The sequence below is a fragment of the Podarcis erhardii genome, assembly GCF_964252035.2.
Source record: "Podarcis erhardii genome assembly, chromosome: 1".
NCBI lineage: Eukaryota > Metazoa > Chordata > Lepidosauria > Squamata > Lacertidae > Podarcis > Podarcis erhardii.
This window is the reverse complement of record NC_138497.1, coordinates 31,163,112-31,187,257: the sequence shown is the minus strand read 5'-3', so window position 1 is coordinate 31,187,257 and position 24,146 is coordinate 31,163,112. Positions and strand designations below refer to the sequence as shown.

At 42.1% G+C, this 24,146-nt stretch overlaps 1 protein-coding gene across 6 annotated transcripts in view; it reads left to right on the top strand.

Moving 5' to 3' along the window:
* Positions 1 to 10,897: 10,897 nt before the first annotated feature.
* Positions 10,898 to 24,146, top strand: part of GPATCH2L (G-patch domain containing 2 like) — a 67,868-nt gene continuing 54,619 nt past the window's right edge. For 5 of the 6 annotated variants that reach the window (XR_014157036.1, XM_081863919.1, XM_081863921.1 and 2 more), the window contains exons 1-5: positions 10,898 to 11,046; positions 12,295 to 12,962; positions 18,832 to 18,896; positions 21,094 to 21,270; positions 21,960 to 22,039. Coding sequence is in view for 5 of the 6 variants with exons in the window: in XM_081863919.1 (XP_081720045.1) it covers positions 12,304 to 12,962; positions 18,832 to 18,896; positions 21,094 to 21,270; positions 21,960 to 22,039 (981 nt within the window). In the remaining variant the exon portion in view is untranslated. Of the gene's footprint in view, positions 11,047 to 11,182; positions 11,378 to 12,294; positions 12,963 to 18,831; positions 18,897 to 21,093; positions 21,271 to 21,959; positions 22,040 to 24,146 lie in introns of those variants that run through there. The other variant, XM_081863920.1, reaches the window with a different exon arrangement.

The window sequence follows — 24,146 nt, the reverse complement described above, 5'->3', positions numbered from 1 at the left end:
TTGAAGATCTCAGAACCTGGGCAGGGTTTGATATCCAAAGGGGCAGATGGGTGAGGGAAGCTGAATCTCCACTTCCCACACACATACTTGTATTCCCATAGTCCTTTTCTCCATTAGCCTTGGTCAGTGAGCCAAGCTGGTGGGGGGGGTATAAGACAGAGACCTAGGAAACAGTTCAGTTAGATAGGAAGGGTTGTTCTCATATGGAGCAGAGCTAGGGTCAGGCTATCACATGAACCTTGGCAGCAAAAGCTGCCATTTTTGCTGCTGCAGCTAATGTGAATTTCTAGGATTATATGTCCACCCTTAAAAACGATGCTTCTTCCCTTGCTTGGTTCTCAAGTGATGCTTCTTTATTCCTTTTTTTAATGAGCCACTCTCTCAATTTCCAAGCAATTTTCTTTATGTATCTATATGTTGGGCTGGTTTTAAATCGGATCCGTCTTCCCCCTTCTTCTCCCTACTATTCTTCTTTTAATTAGGACATGATCCATCCCCTCCTACACCTCTACCCCTTGACTGGGTTCATTTTGTGCTGAATACATTGCAACACTTCCAGTAATTACTGTGGATATGAGCCCCCCCCCCTCACACAACACACAGATACTCAGTGGCCTGCTTCTCTATGGACCAGACTCAGCACACTCAGGCTAGTCTCATTAAAAACAAAACAAAAAATCCCTCCTCTTATAACTGGCACACCTCTTTCTCTCATTTTCTCTTTTTCCTATAATTTCTTCAGCCTCTTCCACAAGGTCATAGCAAAAAAGCTGGCACCCACCTTGAGTTATTCCTTAGTGTTATTCTTTAACTTACTATAAATAGCTTTATTCTTCCAGTTCATCAATATCAGTCTCTTGGCTACCATTAGATATGATCCCTTTTAATGAATGGATCGACTATATAACATATATAATTTATGAATGGACTGCTTACAGACGTAGGCTTTATTTGGATTAATATGACAATATTTGGAATGAGTTTATACAAAATGTAGTAGGCTATTGATATCTACATATGTATTAGGAAAATAAAATCAAATTTATTTAAGAATGTATGGGTTAGGTTTTTTCCATATATTGTATTTGTATATTGTTTCTTTCTACACATTTTTCTTTGTATCACTTTTTTTCTTTATAACATAAACCTTTTCAATAAAATATTAATACCAAAAAACTTACTATAAATAAAAAATCAATCAATAAAAAGAAGTAAAAAATAGTAATGTATTTTACTTACAAAAACATAAGGAAAATGTGAAGCAATACTGTACTCATGTATTCAATAAGAAGTAAATGTGATCCCACCTTTTAGAGATCTGGTCAGTGAGTGCTAAAACACAGATGACTGGCAAACTGTTATGCTATGTTAATATCTGATTTACTGTATTTAAGTATTTTAATATATATTAAATAATTATAATTTAACCATGTTAGACTAGCTGTAGTTGGGTTTTTCCAACTATGAGTTGGGTGTTTTGTTGCACTGATATGCAGCCAAATTCACAACCCGGCTTAGCTGAAGTACTAAGATACACAGGTACTTCAAGAAAGGTGCTTACTGCGGGATTGGTGCGGCTCATGAATGCAAGTGTTTCTGCATAAAAATGCCAGTTTATATTCTCCCCCAATCCATTACCAGAAAAAAGATAAGTAAAAAAAAAACCTTTAGGAAATGACCTGTTTGTGATATCTCAGTGACTTTTTTGCAAATTAACCAACCTTCCTAACTGGACTTCAGTCACTTTCGAAACCTGACAGAGGTGCACTTAATGCATTTCTGTCTTTCACAGATGCACACCAACAGTGAAAGAGAGGTTCACAAGTGCTTTAAGTATCATGAATCACAGATGGAGCCCAGGCAGACCCAACCACCTAACCATCTCAATGCGAAAGAACTGGATTCAGGCCCCATCTTGCTCTTCCTCTGATGACATAACTGACCCTGCCAAAGCTGACTACTATAGCTACTAGCTGTGAGGCCAAAGCTAAAAATGTGCGGCCCTGGGAGCAGGGGGATGGAGACATGGTGTTTCATTCTTAGGAACCCCTAGAAGAAATTGGATCACAAGCAAATAAGCATATAGATAAGGGTGATCCAGTAGACATTGTGTGCTTGGACTTTCAAAAAGCTTTTGATAGGGTCCCTCATCTGGTTAAGGAACAGGAAGCAAAGAATGGGAATAAATAGTACTCACAGTGGAGAGATGTAAAAAATGGAGTTCCCAAGGAGCAGAAATGGGACATGTGCTTTTAAACTTCTCCATAAATGATCTAGAGTTAGGAGTGAGCATTGGGATAGTAAAGTTTGCTGATGATCAAATTGTTCCAGGTGGTTAAAACAAAAAGGAATTGCAAGGGGCTCCAAAATATATCTCTCAGTGCTGGGTGAATGGGCAGTAAAATGGCAGATGCAATTCAATGCAATCAAGTGATACACATGGGGGTGGGGGAATTCCTAATTTCGTAAGTTAATGGGGTCTGAACTGGTGACTGACTAGGAACGAGTGGATAGCTTAGTGAAGATGTTAATCCAGGGTATGGCAGCTGTGAAAAAGGTGAATTCAGTGCTGAGGGATATTAGGAAAGAGACTGAAAATAAAGTTATTGTAGACCCTGAAGAGGTTCAGAAAAGGGCAACAAAAATAATCAATGAGTTGGCACAAATGCCCCATGAAGAAAGGTTACAACATTTGGAGCTTTTTAATCTGGAAGAAATGAGAGTAAGGGGGATAGGCTAGAGCTCTATAAGATTATGTGTGGTTTAAAGAACGTGAATAGAGAGAAGCTTCTCTCTGTCATAACACTAGAACCTGAGACCATACAATGATGCTAAATGAAAGAAGATTAAGGACAAAAGAAAGGACTTCTTCACACAGCTTATAGTCATACTGTGGAATTTGCTCCCACAAGGTGATGTGGTGGCCACCAGCTTAGATGGCTTCAAAAGAGGATTAGACAAATTCATGGAGAGTAAGGCTACCAGTGGCTACTAGCCACAATGACTATGTTCTACCTCCTGGGCAGGGGCTGCTCTCACACTCATGTTCCATTTCTGAGCTTCCTCTAGGGAAGCTCATCACTATGTTCTTCACCACTATGAAAACAGGATGCCAGACTAGATGGACCTTTGGTCTGATCCAAAACTCTTCCCAAGTTCTCATGTAAAACTTATGCTTTGAACGCAGAAGGTCTCCGCTTCAATCCCAGGCATCTCCAGGCAAGGTTGGCAAAGACTCTTGCCTGAAACTCTGGAGAGCTTCTGCCTGTCTATGTAGACAATACTGAGCTAGATTGTTTGACTTGTTATTAGGCAGCTTCCTATGTTACATTGCTGAATCCTCGGCCAGAAACTGCAAAGGGGTTACCTGGTACTAGGGGCAGAGGAAGAGAGTATCTAGCATGAGATGGAATGGCTGTTGCTGGAAGCCCCTCCCAAATTCCTCACTCTTTTGCTGCTCAGCCTGCTAGCTCTTCCAAGTTCTCTAATCACCTTCCTGCTGTAATGAGTCTCTCATCTCGCTGATGGAAATCAGGGTATTTGGTTATGAAAGGGACACTGTTAATAACACGATCTCCCTCCCTCTCCAGCCCCCTCCCAGCTTTCCACACAATTCTCTCAATTAACGATAGGCAGAAATTAATTTTTCCCCGGGACTGAAACAATTGCCTAGTGGAGGATTGTCAGCTCAGATCCAGATAGGAACCTTTCCCAGCAGAGCCCAGAGAAAAGAGGAGAGACCAAGGCGATAAGCAAGGCCCTATCAGCAACCACAGGACGCCGTAATACAAATGTTATCCTTAGAAATGTATTTAAAGAGGATATGTTTATAATTCGGAAGAGATTGTCAAACCGCTCTCTTTCCCCTCCCACGGCAGCTCCATCCTAACGCTTGCTCAGCTACTGCCTCCTCTTTGCCATCAAGCTCTCTATTGCCTGCACGGGGCTTGGCAGCAATCGTGGCCAATGAACATGCCCCTTTCCTTCTTGACTTACTGCCCACTGGATAGAGGAACATCACAGGGGCAGCACTTGAAATGGGCGATAAACCTTACTGCCTCACTGCTTCCTGATCCTAAAAGGCAGGGGAAGGAGGTGGCAGGGTGTATTTGAGAAGCTCAGAGTAGCTTCCACACAGGGCTTCCAATGGAAGCAGTGTCATAAATGACAAGAGAGGTTCCTCTAGTGAATGGTGGCATAGCAAGCATATACATGGAAGAATGCAATCTGAAGCCATTTGATAAGAGCAATCTTGGTTCGTCCCAAGTTTGGAACCAGGACCAACTTGATCCCAAGAGCATTCTAAAATAAGATGCACTGTGCTTCAGGGAACAAGCACTCCAAAAGAGAGTCCTGCATCATCTGTGGTTCTCTTAGGCGGCTTTTTAGTGACTGAGGGATGAACTGTGAAGAACAACTACTTATCACTGTTTGTTCAGCAGGACACCGTATCTATCAAACCTGGGAGTCAACTAGAATTGCCAGCTGAACTGAGGGTCATTCTTATGGGTTCTCCATAAGTGTATCCTTCTCCTCAAGTGTTGCTTTCTCCCTTAGGTGAGAACCTGGCATGGGCCATCAAATCCATAACTTAGCTAGGCAGTTAGCTGAAGCGTTTCTGACAATCCCATATCCAAAGACTTCGGAAACTTCTTCAAGGCGGTGAGGAAGAAGCCAGAGGTGCAATTGTTGCTTTGTCCAGTCTTCAGTCCTTCCGTCTCTCTCTCTTTCAGCTCTGTCCTTCTCAATACCCAGGAAAGATTAACTCCTCTCCATGCACCAGAGAAAGTTATTATCATTAATGAAGAATTAAAAGGGAACGATTAATAAAAGGGCCTTATCTGGTAACGAGGAGGAGTCTGGACAATGGGAGGAAGATGGAGAAAATGAAAAACAATAAATATGAAGTGTAAAAGGAGGCGAGTGCTGCTCCCGCTCGTTAGATCACAGCTGCATCTCCTGAGGGGGGAAAGCTCCAAATTGCTAATTACTGCCTCTGAAAAGACCTCTCTCTGATATGTTTGCCGCTGAAAGGCTCCCATTAATGAAGCAGCAATGATGCCGTTTCCCTTTGACTTGCCTTCAATTCCCTCTCTGAGCTTCCTCCCAAGCCGGGAACAATGAGGCCCTAGGAGCTGGCAGCTCCCACAGGCCTCGCAGAGACTAGGCCGGGGGCAGCCGAGTGAGGGGAGCTGAGCTGGTTGTGAAATATGGAGGGGGGAGATAAGGCAAAGACAGAGGAAAGAAGCTCACTCCCAGGAGCCCAGGGAAAATTTGCAGTTATTATGAAGGAGATGAGACAGATTAAAAGCCCTTGTGTTCTGCACTGCCCTTTTATTTAGTGGCTTCATCTCGGAGATGAAAGAAGTTGGAAATGACTTTCTCTGCATTTTGCTGCAAGAAGCTTCATGGCACATTTTTTTTTAAACTTTATTCCTCCCTTTGTCTCTTGTTCCTTCTATCTTTCTCTTTAACCCCTGAAAGGTTAGCTGAGAAGCACCAGGGGTTGCAGAACATTCACTTAGCCAGAGCAAACTAGCTCATTTTCCCTACCCGAGCTGCTAATAAAAAGTTAGGCCTTCACAGGAAAGCTTAGCTGAGAGAAAGGCTAGCGATGGCCAACGAGGCCTGTCCCAATATACTCACGTGCTCGGGAGGGCTGAATAGTAAGAAAGATGCAAGCAGATGGCACCTGTCTTAAAATAAGTATATAAAACATATAATATTTACTAGGAAAAAAACCTATTGCAAATATACTGTTTTGTACACTTGTAATATAGCATTGGGAAATTATATGGATGCAAAGGACTGGGAATGTAGTGAAAGAATAAATGTAATAATTAAGCGTGCCATTTTCAAAGAGATTGGGTAAATGTATATGAAATATATCAGAAGCAGAAAATCAGCTAGGGAGTCAATAAGGCTAACTGACAAAAGTGTAGAAGTGTTATTGAGGGAACATAGGAAAATCAGAAGCTAAATGAAGTCTTTGCACTTTCATTTAGGAGGAAGTGCAAAGGGATAGCCACATCTGAGGTTCTTCTTTTCTTTCTGGCAGTGTCTCTAAAGAACCTAATACAGTGATACCTTGGGTTAAGAACTTAATTCGTTCTGGGTGTCCATTCTTAACCTGAAGCACAACTTTAGCTAATGGGGCCTCCTGCTGCTGCTGCTCTGCCGGAGCACGATTTCTGTTCTAATCCTGAAGTAAAGTTCTTAACCCGAGGTAATATTTCTGGGTTAGCGGAGTCTGTAACCTGAAGTGTCTGTAACCTGAAGCATATGTAACCCGAGGTACCACTGTACTGCAATGATGATAAAGGATGCACTTCTGGAGTTAAAAAAAAAAGCCAATTCAAAAAGTGAGAAGTCGCCAGATGTTGACACATTTTCCGAAACAGTAATTATTATTCTCTGGGGAAGGGCATCCAAGTCAATATAACAGAATTTACCTGTCCTAAAGGTCAGTAGTCACCCAGGGAACCACAATAAATTCATCCAAGTCAAATTAAATGGCTAGCTTGCTTTACAGCCTGAAATACAAAATGTTTGCTTGAATACTTAATTCTAATAACGGGTTTGATTTGGTGGTACTAGGCCTAGGAACCTGCTTCTGAAATATGTCTTTGGTACTAGAACCTGAAGTCATTTTTAGAAGTGAAGAACTCTTAGCCTTTCTCACAACACGGTCCAGGACAGTCTTTACCTGTTTTAAAAGATGGTACCCAGGAGAAGTATAAACTGGGAAATACTTCGGTATATCTTAATGCTGCTATCTGGGATAGATTTCTGTGTTACCAAGGAAACCTGTGTAACCTATGTCTCATATGCATTATCTAGAATTAATTTTATCTGCATATGCAAGCAGGCTGGACAAGTGAAGCTCTGAACATGTTAGAGCAGGGGTTGTCATTCTGGTCTCTACTGCCCATCAGCGGGCGTTTCAGGATTCTAGGTGGGCGGTAGGGGGTTCTACGGCATAAGCTGAATTCTTCCATTGAGAACTGGTGGACGGTAAGGAATCTTTACCATCAAAAAAGATGCATTACTGGGTGGTAGGTATAAAAAGGTTGACTACCCCTGTGTTAGCGTTTCTGTTCTTCAAAATTGAGTCCTCTCAGCCAGATTTCCTCTCTTCCACACATTATCTATTATTATTTGGAGAGCCAGTGTGGTGTAGTGGTTAAGAGTGGTAGTCTTGTAATCTGGGGAACCGGGTTCGCGTCTCCGCTCCTCCACGTGCAGCTGCTGGGTGACCTTGGGCCAGCCACACTTCTTGGAAGTCTCTCAGCCCCACTCACCTCACAGAGTGTTTGTTGTGGGGGAGGAAGGGAAAGGAGAATGTTAGCCGCTTTGAGACTCCTTAAAGGGAGTGAAAGGTGGGATATCAAATCCAAACTCTTCTTCTTCTACTACTATCTGAATCTGTGGATATAACTTCTTCACTTACCCATGATTTAAGCTGTGTAATCTTAATATGACAGACTGGAGGAGAGCATATGGGACCACAATGACCACTGAAGTTATGATTTCTATGCACAGGTCAAGATAGGAAGGAAAAGAGAGTCCAAACAAAGGATCTGCCAAAGCACAAATCTTAAGTGAATCAATACAAGAATGTCAGAACTTCAATATGGAGAAATGTTACTTTCAGTTATATAAAGGCTAGAGGTCAGAGAACTACTCACTGGTATTTTCATAAATAAGAACTTCATAAACTGTGGCAAGACACTGTATATACTAGTAAATCAGGCAGGTGAACTGAAGGTTAGAGGCATAGATGTACTGTAGGTTACTTGACTTGATTTCTACACACAATATGGTTCCCCAACATGATGTTGCTAAATGGGTCCATGTGGAAATATGCAGCGTGGGGGTGAAATTCAGTAGATTGGTTTTAGCTATAGCAACATCAGCAGTGGCCTGGAGCATTGCAGATATGCCCTGCAAATAAGGGCAGAACCAATAGCCACATAAGGGGTAGTTCCTGTAGTCCAGAAGGGTCAATAAGTTAGAGGTGCCATAGCTGGGTATGTGGTGGCAAGCACAGGTTATTGCCATTAGTACAAGAATGTTAGTAGCTACCCTTGTGCAACTGCAAGGGTTCAGGTCCCAGAATCAAAGTCCTGATATTATTACTCCTGGACCAAAGAGCAGGTAGGATTGGGGGATTGAGTATTTAGTTTGTTCCTCACAAACTAATAATAATAATAATAATAATAATAATAATAATAATAATAATAATAATTTATTTGTACCCCATCCATCCGGCTGGGTTTCCCCAGCCACTCTGGGCCGCTCCCAACATATTAAAAACAGAATAAAACAGAATAAAACATCAAACATTAAAAACTTCCCTAAACAGGGCTGCCTTCAAGTGTCTTCTAAAAGTTAGTTAGCTCTCTGGAAAGTGTGCTGCCTTCATTGAATTGTCAGGAAGCAAATGCCATATTTAGTCATTCTTATTACAATGTGGTCGTAGGATTTCTATGGTTCTATGGAGGGATCGGGCATGAGATTAGTCACTTATATGGAAATGAGAAACAGCTTTTACATGCACCCTGGATAATAGGGTCATTCTCACCTTCTAAGACAATTCCATAATAAAAAAGTCTATAGTTTTTATGTGGTCTTAAAAGATATATTTTTTGTCTAAAGTCGTTGTCCACATCCATTTTGTATCCTCGATATTTGCAGATGTTCACAGTTCCTGTGTTTTAACATTATATTCCTGTAGTATGGGGATTAACAGCAGGACAACAAAAGAGGATTTTGTGAGCCCTTATGGTTGCCACCACTGTATGGCTTGAGTACCTCATTGCCCTTGCTACATTTGAACATATTTTATACAAATTCCAACTTTGTGCGGATACCTATCTGGACATTTTGGAAAGCTTATATCATTTTTATATAAATTGTTAATAGTTACTGTATTGCTAATGGGAGCTGATTGGTTTTTCCCCTGTCACATTTTTTTCCTTTGTTAAATTTGTTACAAAAAATCATTAAAAATAAATAAAAGTGTATCCAGTTGACTAATTCCATGTGAATACCACCAAATAAAGTGATGAACTGCCTCACAACTCGGGGCATTCTAATGCAGCCACCCCCCGTCTACCACCTTTTTGATATTTCAGGCTACAACTCCAGTCCAAATGGGTAATGGTCAGGGATGATGGGAGTTGCAGTCCAAAATCCTTGAGCAGCCTGTTGCATTTCCATGCAGGCCAATAAGGAATGTCTTTCCCTTCCTCTTTGGCAAACGGGCTGTCCCCACCCCATTCTAGTGCACTCACTTGCCTGCATGGAATTCCTTATTGCCAATGGTTAGTAAAGGGTAAAGGGTAAAGGGACCCCTGACCATTAGGTCCAGTTGTGACCGACTCTGGGGTTGTGGCGTTCATCTTGCTTTATTGGCCTAGGGAGCCGGCGTACAGCTTCCAGGTCATGTGGCCAGCATGACTAAGCCACTTCTGGCAAAGCAGAGCAGCGCACGGAAATGCCGTTTACCTTCCCGCCGGAGCGGTACCTATTTATCTACTTGAACTTTGATGTGCTTTCGAACTGCTAGGTGGACAGGAGTAGGGACCAAGCAACGGGAGCTCACCGCCGACTGATCGGCAAGTCCTAGGCTCTGTGGTTTAACCCACAGCAGGTGACTCATTAAACACAAGGCTGACTTCCCACCACCTTTTCGTACAGTCATGCTGGCTAAGAGTGCAGTTCTACAGTGTGGGAGGAAGTGTAGTATCCCCCACCTGTTCCAAGACGTGATTGTTTTCACTGCCCCCATGTTCTTATACTCTGCTCTACATCAATTCCAATCTTCTCACAATTGTGTAGACTAAACTCACCATTCTAAACTTCAAGTTTGTGCTGAATGTGTGGGGTAACTTCTTTATTAATGCCTTTTCTCTACTGAGTCCAAGGTGATGTTAACCCCTCCCCCCATTATTCTCAAAACAGCTCTGTGGTGTATGTTAGACTGAGAGTAATTTGCCCAAGGTCACTCAAGGAGCTCCATAACTGAATGGGGATTCGTTAAATATATAAAGCCCCAAATAAAGAACAGTACCAACTTATTCTACATAGGTGGAAAAGACAAGAGGCTGACTGAATGCAATAGTCTGCGCTGGACACAAAATCTAAAGTGAAAGAACCAGAGTCCTGGTGTTCTGACTTCTGGCAGCAGATGTACGGAACAATTAATTTTTATTTATTTTTTTGCCGTTAAGAAGGTCTAGTCAGTGCCTGCACAGGAGCCTGCTCTGTACCCAGATCTGAGTATCCAGGAGGGGGGAAAACACAATATAAATGGAACAAAGAAAAAGGGACCGCTTGGGCTGATGCTCACTTTGCATAGGACATCTAAGCACAAAATACACAAAATGAACTGCGAAAGAGGCACGCGCGTAAAATGCGACGTTTGCCTCTCTCTCTCTCTCTTTACTAACGTAGTCTGAAGGAGCAAAAACGAGAACCTCGTGGCATCTTAAAACTTATTATGGCACAAGCTTTCGTCCATTTCATCAGACGGGAAAATAAAGCCTCGGGGAGGACCAAAAATGCTTTCCACCTCGCCACCGATCTGGACACGCGGGTCGTGTGTTTTGTCCTTGGGACCCAACACGCAGTTGCTGGGCGTGGATAAGCCCTTCTCGAGAAGGACAGAGCCCCACCTCCCTCACAGGGGGATGCTGCTGGGCTTGGCTGGGATGTCGCCTTCCACCTCCCCGCGGAAGCCACCCCAAGGATGTCTGGACATGACGGGCCACTCAGCACCGTCCCTCCTCCTCCCGCCTCAGCCGAGGCACTGCGGCGTCCGAGAGCGCGCGCGAGAGATGCAACCGGTCAGGGGCGTGATGTCACCGCTTCTGCAAGGGGAGGAAGTGACGTTCCGACCCCCACCCCGTTCGCCCGCAGGTCTCCGCTCCGAGAACCGGAAGTGGCGTGTGGAACGGACTCGGCGCCGAGTTGGAGAGGCCTACGGAAGAGGCGGCTGTGGTGAGGGGTGGATGAGGCCTGAGAGGCCGTCGCGGGAGCCGGGTAAGCCGTCGGAGGGGGCTGGGGGCGAAGTCTCCGGAAGGCGAGGCCGAGCTGCGGAAACGGGCAAGGGAGGGAGAGGGGGGGAGGCCGGCCGGGCTGGTTAGAGCGAAGAGGCCCTTGGTGCTCCAGGCGGGCGGGGTGCGGTGGTTGTTTACGGAGGCGGCCGCCGCGCAGGGAAGACTGTTGGGCTCCAGTCGAGTCCGCCCATCTCGCCGTCCCGTCGACGCAGGCAGAGACACGAGGACAATAGGCCCCTTTCCTATTGTTGCTCGCCATTCGCCGGTATTCGGTGCCACCCTGCTGAAGGGGGAGGCAGTTTCTGAAGGAGAAGGTAAGCAGGGAAGTAGCTGGTGTTGCCTGCATTGGCTGTCAGCGGCCGTCCTCCTGGGTTTCAGGCAGGTGTCCTTGCTAGAGAGCGAACCTGGGGCTGTTTGCCTGTTAGGGTTCAGGCAGCAGCTGGGATAAGAATGAGGGTTAGGAAAAAGGAATAGCCTCTCCTGTTTCCATTCTCCCACCAAACCCTAATGCAAAGTGGCAGGCCGAGCGAAATGGATGTAAGAGCAAGGAGGTGTCTGTTAGGCAAGTTAGGAGCAGCGTTGCAAACCGAAAATTATTTCTTGACTTGTCCCTTGTAACAAGTTTGCTAGCCTTCTCTTTTTTGATACTATATGTGGTATGTTTATGGATGGTCACATACGTGTAGTGATAGAAACAGTCCTAAAGACTACAGGATGCCAGATGGGATCACAATCCCACCACACACTTCCTCCAAGCAGCTTAGGGTGGTGAACATGGTTTCACTTCACTTATTCTTGCAGCGAACCCATAGGATATATTAGACTGAGATGTGATAACTCTTGTTGTGTACAGTACTTCATCCAGGGGACTCGTACTGCCTGGTTATATAGCTGAAATGGTTTCTTAAGGCTGCTTGGGCCTTAGTTCTTATTTGTCTTGGAGAGATTGAACAGAGCTTTTCTTTCCTGTGAGTTGTTTTTGGGGTTAGTTTTCTTTCCCCATCTTTTCTTAAGTAGAAAAGTAGTCTTGGTGTGTGCATGAGGCAAAGTACACTTCAGTACCTTTAGCTGGAAAGGTGAAGCATTTTTAAAAAGGCAAGCCACAATTGTGGTATACAATCAAAAACAGTTTTGGGTAGATGTGCATTGGTTACTAGGCTGAAAATACATGATGTGAATTTTATGTTCTAACATGATGGCTAATTCTAATTGTTTACTTTTATTTTGGCAGACATTGCCCATGGATGAATTGGTGCATGATTTGGCCTCAGCCCTTGAGCAGACTTCTGAACAGAACAAGCTGGATGAGCTGTGGGAAGAAATGACTCTTAGCCCAAGGCAGCAGCGACGGCAGCTTCGCAAAAGGCGAGGACGCAAACGGCGTTCAGACCTAACACACCAAGCAGAGCATGCTTGTTGCTACAGTGGAGCATCTGAATCCAGCCTGGATGAAGTTGTTGAGGACTGCCGGGAAGTGCTGACTGCTAACTTCAGTGACTCAGATGACATGGCAGTAGCCAAACGCCATCCAACGCTCAGTGCAACTCTGAGAAGTAAGCAGCACTCGTGGCACGAGTCAGACTCATTCACTGAGAATGCACCTTGCCGGCCGCTAAGGCGCCGTCGAAAAGTTAAGCGTGTGACTTCAGAGGTGGCTGCTAGCCTCCAGCAAAAACTCAGAGTATCTGAATGGAGTTATGAGAAGGGTTGCAGGTTCAAATCTGCTAAGAAGCAGCGCTTGTCACGTTGGAAGGAGAATGCTCCTTGGACATCATCAAGCCGAGGACTTTGTGAGTCGGCAGAGACGAGAGCCTTCCTCAACAAAGGGGGAAGAAATGAGAGGATGGAATGTGAAGCAGATGAACAGAAACAAGGCTCTGATGAAAACATGTCAGAATGGTGAGATGTCTAGGCCTTTCTTTTGTATCATGTAGCTGTGTAGTGCATATTGCTATAACATACTGTATTTCATTTGACAAGCTGTGAACTACTTGGGGCAAAATCCTCCAAAGAAAGGGCATACAAATTAATGGTACATGCTGATGATTGCAGTAGAGTTGTGAATAATAGAAAGGGACTCCAAGGGTCATCTAGTCCAACCCCCTGCAGTGTAGGAATGTCAATTAAAGCAACCAAGACAAATGACCATCACACCTCTGCTTTAAAACCCGTCCACAACCTCACAAGAAATAGAACCACTGTAGAAATGGAGCCTTTAATGCTTTGATTTTTTTTTTTTAGTAGCAATTGTGTTCTTTCCAGGCAGGACGTTAGCCGAGTTCTTGCATCAATTTATATCACAATCCTGTGCTTATATACTCAGAAGTAAGTTCCACTGTGTTCAAGGGAACCTACTTTCTAGAAGGGTGTTTAGGATTGCAGTTCAAAGCTTTGTGCTGTCAAATGCTTTTGTTGCCATTTGTAAGGCTGACACAGGCATGTTTTGGAGGGACAATAATAAAATTGTAGCCAACCAATGTTCATAGGAATAGTAAATTTGTACTTCTATTAGTAGGGCTAACAAAATTGATTCAGGTCTTTTAGACTTGCTGAGTATATCTTAACTTCCTTTTGGTAACGCTAATTAAATTTTTCTTTGTAGTGCTTGATTCTAACTAAAACACCATGCTGAATCACCACCTTAGTTGCTGCATTCCATGGCTTGTTAAATACTAGACTAATCAGACCACCCACTTGTTTCCCTCTTTGTTGTTCACTTATTTTCTCCTTTGACGGACAGTTTGTTTGGTGATAGCCTGAAGTAGCTCTTGAGAGCCTGGTTGAGCTAATGTATTAGAGGTTGCGTGGAGGGGGGGGGGGAATCCCTACTCCTAGAAGGCAAGTGACAGAGACAGAGTGTCAGCCTCCCCCACCTCCTTCAGCCCGGCCTGACCTTCTGCACCCCCTCTGTGCCTCTTGTTTTCTTATTTTTATAGAAAATCAATATCCTTCCTGACACAAACAATAGCTCAGGAGCAGAACTAAATGGGGGAGAGCTGAGATCTGTCCATCACCTCTCAATTTAACTCTTCCAGGCTATTTAATTATAGGCATGCTTTGCTCCAGGTGTTTGCAACAGTGCAATTGCTAAATGAGGGCCATTTTAACAAAAGATTGGATGATCAATAACACTCTATAGCAGTAGCTTGTCGGATCAATAGCATTCATTATTTTGTGGTTAAAGTAAGTAGCCTCCATTGTAACTGGAGGTCATTAATCAGTGCTTACTGGACTGCAAGGCCTATACTAAAGGATAGTGTGCTTTGCCATCTGTGTGCAGGGTGAAGAAACTCTGGTTTCCTTGCATGAACCTTTGGGCTGAAGCTACAGTAAGATATATAATTCTGTAGACCTGTAACAACCATCTAGTGATTTATTAGTTTAGTTTAGTTCCTCCACCTTACCTTGGGAATTTGTAGTAGGTGATGGTGCTTCTAAAACAGTGTTATATATAAAATGTAAAAGAAATACAATACGAACTCCTGACAACATGCCCAAACAAGAAGGCCTTGGTTGGAAGATTCCCCAACACTGTCAAGACTTAGAAATCCATATATATAAGCTAATTACCAAATGGCACCTTAAACCTAGGTTGTGGTCGCAGCCACAGAATGTCTAGGTGCCATTTTTTTTGTGGGGTTTATGTGTAATTTACTATTGTTATTCATTTCTATACCGCTTTATATTTGAAAGAAAAAAATCTCGAAGCACTTTTCAACATATTAAAACATCGAATAAAACAATGCAGAATAAAACAAATCCAAGTTTCAAGGAAAATATTTCAGATCCTTCTATTAAGTGACATTTTGCTTTCCCTATACTGTATTTATTTTCCTACTTAAATTTTATATAGCTGCTCCATAGTAGAAGTGCTCTAGGAAGCCTCTTTAACAAAAGACTGGTATTGAGCTGATGTCAGGCATTATGTTCCCCATTCCTGTGTGTAATACGTTTGCATTTCCTGGAGATATTACAAATGATGATGGAAATTAGGAGTGGTATTTCTTATAGCTCAGACTATAGTGGTTAAGAGTGTCAGAATAGGACCTTGGAGATCAGGGTTCAAATCCCCACTCAGTCATGAAGCTCACTGGGTGACCTTGGGCCAGTTATAGCCTCTTAACCTTCCTCGTGGGATCATTGTAAGGATTCTGAGGATGTGGTGAACCTTGTACTCCTTGGAGAAAAAGGTGGGATATAAATGCATTTAATAAAGCTTTTCTGCTTACCTGCTTAAGAAAGTTGGGAGTCAGCGAGATGGAGAAGTCAGTTGCCAATCTGGCATCCAGAGATCTCCACATGGTTGCAGTTGGACCCACTCCTGTCACAAAACACACCTGGCAACTAGCTAATTGCAAACACTGGTTCTGCGATGTCTTCTGTGGCTGCACTGAAAGCCTCTTTAATAAAAGACTGGTATTGAGCTGATGTCAGGCATTACATTCCCCATTCCTGTGTGTAATATGTTTATATTTCCTGTGTGCAAACTTGGAGTGGTATTTCTTGTAGCTCAGACTATAGTGTGATTGCTTCTTGAAGTTTTATAGTAGTAAAAAGCTGGTTTTCAGAAATTAGAAGGAACATAAGAAGTACATAAGAGTGCCAAATCAGCAGTTATCTTTTGTTATTGTATTTGTATTCCACGCTTCATTAAAATAGGCCAAAATGAAAGTTTAACTTCACAACAATTCTGAAAGGCAGATTATATACACAGTAACTTGTGCAAGTAACCCAGTGAAGTTCATGGCTGCATGCAGCCTTGCAAAAAAGTGTACAGTGGTATCTTGGTTTAAGAACAGCTTAGTTTATGAACAACTTGGATTAAGAACACTGCAAACCCAGAAGTGGGTGTTTTGGTTTGTGAACTTTGTCTTGGAAGCAGAATATGTTTCGCTTCCTGTTGAGTGTGTTCCATTTGTAAATTGAGTCCCCCGCTGCCATGGGAAAGCACACCTTGGCTGTGCTTTGAAGAACGTTTTGGTTTAATAACAGACTTGGAACGGATTAAATTCGTGAACCAAGGTACCACTGTAAATGTTACTTGTTACCTTTTTTTAAAAAGCCAGTTTGGGCATATGTTAGTACTTTGTAGCATGGCTGACTTGCCAGACTGCTGTGTCTGGAGGCTGATTTTAATTCACTGCAGTTGACCAGATGAATGACTAGAAGTTTGTGTGCAGGAATTCTTCTACCATGGGTTCATTAGTTATCTGTTTGTTAAATTTATATCCCATCTGTCCTCCCAAAGGTGCTCACACTTAGCAGCACTTAGCCTACTGTATTATCTTGAGTTGTTTACAAGAAACTGAGTTGTATTCAACAATGTTGTCCTGTTTGTGCAAAACTTCTTCTGTAACTGCTCTTTTCCTCCCCCACCATGTCCTCCCAAATCTGTTCTGGGAATTTCTCCCAACTCTCTGAAGCAGATTAGGGGGTGGATGGGGAGAGGAAGATACAGGGGAAATTCTGTTGTGCAAATGGGACTACTTCATTGGATAAAATCCCGAGATGCTCCTGATTATATTTTTTAGATTCATTTTGTAAAATAATACTTTATGAAAGTGAAAGAAAGCAGAATAGTTGACAGGGTATTGTCTAAGTGTTTGTTTGGTACTGGGAATTGTTTACTTGACATACCATGAATAGCTATGGAGCTTCAGAAATAATCAAATTATTTTGCATTTTAATGAAATCAATAGGCAAAGAAAGTTAATCACTGTACATACACCGCTATCCTGTAAGAAATGTAAGTCCCTTTTCCAACTGCATCTTCTTGTCAATGGTGTCCCTTTGTTCTAGTTAACTAATTTAATACTCATCTGCTGGTTAAAATTCAAGTTTCATCAGTTAGAGTGACAAAATGACTGTAAGGCTGAGAAATTCTGTAATGTTGCCACTGCTCATAAAACATGTCTCATATCATCATTCACTTGGCCTTGCAAACACCCAATCAGTTGTTCTCATTTTCTTTGTACTCTTAATTATTCTGTAACAGATTGCTGGCAATGTCTGAAGGAGAATATAATTTCATTCCCTACAGTTATTTCTCTTCGAATACATCTTCTTATTTGCTCATTGTGTCATGATTGAACAGTGCCAAATAACTACAGAACCAACATTCTTCATTCCATGGCTATTGAAGGAAGTATGTAGAACTGCCTTTGAACACTTCTTGAAAGCGAGTAACTGAGAGCAGCACACTAAACGGAGTGTATTTCACCAGTCCTGAAGCAACTTCATTGGTTTTTGGGCAAAATAGAAAATGCTGATGATTACCTTTAAACCCTTAAATGGTTTAAGATCTAGCTACCTGAAGGACCATTTTCTGCTGCATGAGACTGCCCAAAGGCTATTATTTTTATTGGATGCCACCCTCCGAGTCTCCCCACAACACTCATGCATACTTTGAAACTAGATGGGCAGCAGCCAGAGAAAGGGCTTTCCTAGTGTCAAGTCTGACGTCTTTGCTGGCACCATGTGAAGACCCTGTTTTGTTTGCCGAGGCCTACAATAACTGGTTTTATTGCAGGGATAGCCAACATGTTTTGAACTACAAGTCCCATGAAACCTGACAATTGACCATGTTGGCTGGGGGCCTGGGGCTGATGGGAACTGCAGTCCGAACCATCTGAAAGGCACCATGTTGACTACTACTATTTTCTTGATTCTTCTGGTTTTTATTTGCTGTTGTGCTCTGCTGTTTCTTGTAGTTTAAATCATGAAATGTAACACGTTCCAAGTGAATTTTGTGCTTGTCTTTTCCAATGCACAATGCACAATAATTGAATTGTTCTAATCCCAGTATTAAATCCCCACATACAAATTTAGTGTTCTTGGAAGCCAGTCATTTTACAAATATCTATATTACTTGTTTTCAAGTTGAACTTTGGTGTTCAGGGGAGCACCATCTCTTAATAGAATTTCAGTGACCAAATTGAAAGCCTGGTGTAATTGGCAGCTGCTTATGTGCTTCATATAATTCTTTCTTATAAGACATGATGCCATTTGAAAGAGAGGCTAAAATATTGTATGTTATGTCACTGGAACAGGCCAATAGTTCTGCATCCTGTTCCAGTGGCCAAACAGATGCCTGTGGGAAGCACACAAGCAGGACCTGAATGCAGCAGCACCCTGTCTACCTGTGATTCCCAGAAAACGGGTATTCAGAAACATACACTTTTGACAGTGGAGGTGTTAATACACAGTATTACCATTGTGTTTGCACTATATTCTTCATTATGACTGTAGGAGAAAAAGAAATAGAGTATAAAGTAGCTAGATATCATTGGCACACATTAACAATTTTTATCTTGTATTTTCATATTGTGAACCGCCCATCCTGTGTGGATGAAGAGCAGCATACAAATTTAATTTATAATAATAATAATACTTACTCTTCCATAATTGGGTAACTGAAACACCTGTTTGCTTACCCTCGCCTGCTTTCTTTCTTAGTCAAATAGCATCTGCAGGAATATTAATCAATGTCTCTAAACTAATTTGCTTTTTAGGATTACTATATATCAAAACCCTTTATAAGATTCATATGTGATACTCATCTAAATTGATAGGCCACCACTGTGCTGCTCATTTAAGTGTCTCCTGACATCCCATGTGTGGGTCAACCAGGCTGTAAAGATGAATAAAGCAATACCATTATTGTGTGCTGTCTAGAAAGTGCTTTGAGACCCTCCTGCAGTGAAGAGTTTTTTGCAAAGTGGATTATATCAATTGCATTTGTGCTTAATTTTCTCTGTTCTCTTTTCAGTGAAACCAGTAGTGTGTGCAGCAGTAGTGACACTGGCCTTTTTACCAATGATGAAGGTCGCCAAGGTAACTATATTCTTATGTTTCTCTTCTTTAATTTTATGCTTAAAGTGTGTGTGTGTGTGTGTGTATATATATATATTATATATATATATAATATATATATATATATATATATATATATATATATATATATATATATATGCAGGTTTTGGTGTCCTCGGGTGTCTTCCCGTGTAAAAGTTGGGGTGTCTAGGCGACGTTTCGACGAGGTCTCACTCGTCATCTTCAGGCTGGTGCTTTCGGCTTCTTGTTACTGGAACAGAGCAGGATCTCAGTGTTTGAGTTCCTATAAATACTGTAGAGGGGGTGTGGTGTATAGCCTCCAATGTTCTGGGCAGAGAGGAAGTTCCCAGGCTAGTGTGCCTTTTCTTCTTTTGTTCCTTAATTACTTGAGAGATATCTTGAGTGATTTCTTGAGTGATATCATGAGTACCACTTAGGTGGGTCATTAGGTGTGGATTAGTTGCTAAAGTCTTTGTGTCTTGACCTCTTGAACTTTGTGAAGAGTTTTCCTGTATTTTCCTGTATTTTCCTGTATTTGTGAAGAGTTTTCCTGTAAGAATATATATATATTGCCCTTCATCTGAAGATACAAAATTATCTGAAGATAAAAATTTTATATATATATATATTTATTAAATTTGTATATTGCCCTTCATCTGAAGATACAAAATTATCTGAAGATAAAAATACAAAATGAGAACACAAAGTGCATAATAAAACAAAAACAAACCAATAACACACCCACCCAAAACATTTAAAGTGCCATAGAATGTTAATCAGCCAAAGGCCTAGTTATACAGAGACGTTTTTGTCTGGCACCTGAAGATATGTAATGAAGGCATCCAGCTGAGCCTCCCTGGGGAGAGCAGTCTACAAATGAAGAACCACCACCAAAAAGGCATGTTCTCATGGAGGAGGCACTTGAAGAAGGTCCTTGGATGATAATCGCAGACTAAAGCTTATTCCATAATAAATGTGTTAGTCTTTTAGCTGCTACAAGACTTTCTGTTAATTTAGATCATGACTCTTGTTCAGTATCAAAACAGTCCTCTTTTGTTACTTTCTAAATAATAATAAAACTGGAGAGCTAGCAAGCTGTCGGAGAATATTTAGCAGTGTCCATGCTGAGAAATATAGAATAATAGAAAAAAGGGCCAACTGCTCTCAGCACTGTCCTTTTTTCATGTGTAAGGATGAAGTAGAAAAGACCACTACTCAGAGTTAATGTCCTAATTAGGTAAGTGCTAGACAATAGGAGTACCAGAGAATACTGGGTTTCATGTATTCTTAATTGGTCTTGAGAGAAAATTGTATGCCTTTTCTAAATGCTTATGTCTTGTGTTTGGTTTTGTTCAGTAAACTTGTAATTGTTCTTCTGTTGCAACAAATCTATACCTTCCTTCAAAGCAGTGGTTTTCTCATGGGGCAGTAGCATTGTCTCAGCATTGAAATACTGTGTGTATTTGAGAAAATGTGACACTCCCCCACTTTTGAGAGTCTTGTTTGGATTCCCCCCCCCCCAGTTTTTTGAAGGCTGAGGGGTCTTCCTCTAGCTTTCAAATTCAGGTTGATTTTTTTACAACGTATATATAGTTGTATAATAAGAATAATAATTTATTATTTCTACCCTGCCCATCTGACTGGGTTTCCCCAGCCACTCTGGGTGGCTTCCAACAGAATATTAAAATACAATAGTCTATTAAACATTAAAAGGTTCCCTAAACAGGGCTGCCTTCAGATGTCCTCTAAAAGTCTGGTAGTTGTTTTTCTCTTTGACATCTGGTGGGAGGGTGTTCTACAGGGCGGGTGCCACTACTGAGAAGGCCCTCTGCCTGGTTCCCTGTAACTTGGCTTCTCGCAGGGAGGAAACAGCCAGAAGGCCCTCGGCGCTGGACCTCAGTGTCCGGGCAGAATGATGGGGGTGGAGATGCTCCTTCAGTGTTCTTGTGCTCAAACATAAAGGGCAAATTCACCTTGGAACACAAACAATAATGTTCAGACATTTTGTAATACATGTAGGATAAAGTTCTGCGTTCTAGGTCCATGAGCAAACATGATGGTTCTAGCTAGTATCTAGCAAGGAATATTCATAGAAGTGAATGCTGCTTATTTCATTGTTACAGCTTGGAGAGAACCAATAGTGTTCAAATGATGTTGGTTTTTGTAGTGTTGGATCAGCTTTTTCCTTCTCTTTTAGGTGATGATGAACAGAGCGATTGGTTCTATGAGGGAGAATGTGTCTCAGGATTCACGGTCCCCAACCTCCTGCCCAAGTGGGGAACTGACCGCCAGTCTGACATGGAACGAATGGATTCCAGCCTTGAAAAAATCTCAGATCCAACATTCCTTCTGCCCTCTCGGCCAGCTACGAGAGGTGAGATCCTTCAGTAAATGTTGTGGAGATAGTTGACACAGTTGAAATGCTTGCGGGTAACATCTGGTTTTATGTGAGCAGACTCCTTCCTCTTCCTACTTGTAGCTTCTAAAATCTGTTGGGGTGTGTGTGTCTGGAGATGATATGGAGCTAGAAGGGGAGGAGTGGGGGAGAGAGGTTGTGCAGGTGGAAGTTCATTGTGCAGTCAGACAGACACTGTATGTCAGTCAGATTCCTTAATAGATGTGTGAAATTTGTCACTCACCATGTAGCTGAGAAGCAAATACTAATTTATTGTGGATAAATGCAGGCTGACTTACAGAAAGGTGTTCTGACTATGTATGATTATGCCTATTATCCTAAGTAGCTTGGTCAATACGTTCAACTTTCAGTGCTCTTAGTGCGAGAATACTACTCACCCAGCATGCATTACAACAGTGTCAGAAGAGGGTGCTTTAACCCATGCTGCCTTCTTGCCATATGGCTATGGTCACTCTTCATATAGGTTATGTAAATAGAGAGAAATACAGAGAGCATAACAGCATGCCCAAGCTCAATATTGTAAGTAGATTTGGAAATTGGAATGCAGTCTAGTTTCTTGTTTCTGTATTACAACTAACTGTTTATTGTGGTCTTTGTTTTGGTAGTGTTCTGCCTTCAGCATTCTCTTCTTTCCTCTCCCCACCCAGGGTTTCATGCCCGCTTGAACCGTCTTCCCAGTGTTCCTACCCGCTGCCTCAGGAAGGGCCGTAGGAGGCTGGTGAGCAAGGTATTGCTTTTTTGAGAATAGTAATTTGTTGGTGACTGCTGCATCACTTGCGGGAGATCTACCTGCAGCTGAAAGTGGACCATGCAACAATTTGCCCAGCCACATTTTCCATCTTTGACCTGTTTTCAATTCAGTTCGGGGTTGTATGTTCCTACTTGTGATTTTTTTGCCCCTGTCCATTTTTTGTGTTGTCTCCACCTTCAACTCTGCCCATCTGTAGCAGAGAGTCACAGAATCAGAAAACTGGGGAACCAGAAAACCAGATAATAAAATAATCATTAGGAGCTGGAACCCTTCCAATACATATCCTTTAATACTTATTATTAAAGACAGAAAATAAAGCTTTGATTGGTTATGATGGTTCCAACCAAAGTGGGAACATGTATATAATTTGACTGTAGTCTTTATATGATTGCTTAGCTGGAGAAAGTAGAATAAATAAAAAATGCAAGCACTCCAAGAAAACCAGAAGTGCACTGCTTGAAGCTGGAGAGACAAGTTGAAACATGATCCTGCAGGGGTAGGCAGGGAAAGAAAGAAAGGAGGTAGAAGCAGACCACTCCCAACACCTCTCCCAGGAAAGAGCATGAAATCCTGTTCAGGATCTATTTTACAACTCGTTCAGAAGAGGAACAAATTTATCTTTGGGTTTTTCTTGGATTGACATCTGGTCCGATTCAGCAGTAAACAGCAGGTTTTCCTGGGGAAAGTGGTGGGACAAAATACCGTCTCGGAACCTGTGATGATAGATCGATACAAAATACTTGACCAAATCACAGGACAAACAAAAGTTTGAATGGGCCTTAAATTTGCTTCATGTGTTGGCATATGTCAGAACTTCTTAGCTACTTGCAAATAGTCATGGTACAGCTAATTTTAAGAAGTTAATAAGCTTCAGGAAACTAGACAATAGGACAGTGCTGAGGAAAGGAGGGTGGCTGACTATAAAAGTGCAGTATAAGAACAACAACAACAACAACAATATATTTATTTATATCCTGCCCATCTGGCTGGGTTTCCCCAGCCACTCTGGGCGGCTTCCAACTGAATATTAAAAGCAATACAGAACTGGAAGAGCCAGTTGTAAGGTGCAAGGAAGGAACCCCTGAAATGCAGTATTATTAGCTGGGGTCGAAGATTTTGTAATATTTTATAATATATAGTCACTGGTATATGGTGTAGAACATGTGTTGTGTTTAAATGCTGAAAGGTAATGGCTGTTGACTGCAGGGCTTCTGGTTTTGAGTTATGCATCATAAGCACTTCTTGTCATTTGGCATTTGTATGGTAAAGCTGGAGTTCTGCAACCTCTGCTTTCTAAGCTTTAAGGGGCTGGTTGAATATAGTTTGCAGAGTTTGTTGTGGGAAGCTGGACCCTTTAAATAGTTTACTCACCTGGAGCTTTCGCTGAAGGAAAATTAATCCTTGTCTGAGTGGAAGTTGGAAGCTCTGTGGGTTGGATCCAGGCATCTCCCTCTGTAAACATAATTCCTTGTGTTTTTGGACAGGACTCTGATGTAGACTTTTCTGGAGGCAGAATGAGGCAGGATGTGTCCATTTTAGCCAATTTCCTCTTGTACCACTTCCAACACTGGAGTGTAGGGTCTCCCAAACCTGCATAGCAGATATTTGGAGAGATGCACAAAGGGAAGGGAGAATGGGCAAAAGTTGCTTCTCGCCTCCTGCCTTCTGGAATTAGTAAAATTCCACTCAATGTAACTCCAGATCTAGTCCTGTGCATTGGGGGGGTTTGTGTTCATAAAGCCTATATGTTAACTGGTTCATCTGTACAGGAGAGTGGTGTCCCTTCCTTTTGTGTTCTCCATCTTTGACAGATTTTTCACACCCCAGCTCTATTAATCTTGCTAAGTTAAATACTGTTGAATTGCAGATTTAGTTGTGGTGAATACAGTGCCTTTGACTAGGCCACTGGTAAGAGCCCAGGGCCCTAAGCTTTTAGGTGGCACTTCTAATGAACCAAAATAAGAATAATATTTACTTGTTTAATTTATCTTCATCACCTTAAAGGGATCTATGTCATTTGCAGTGGAGGTCACTGCTCTCCCTCCCCCATTCTCCTCCAAATTGTAATAATAAATAATGAGTT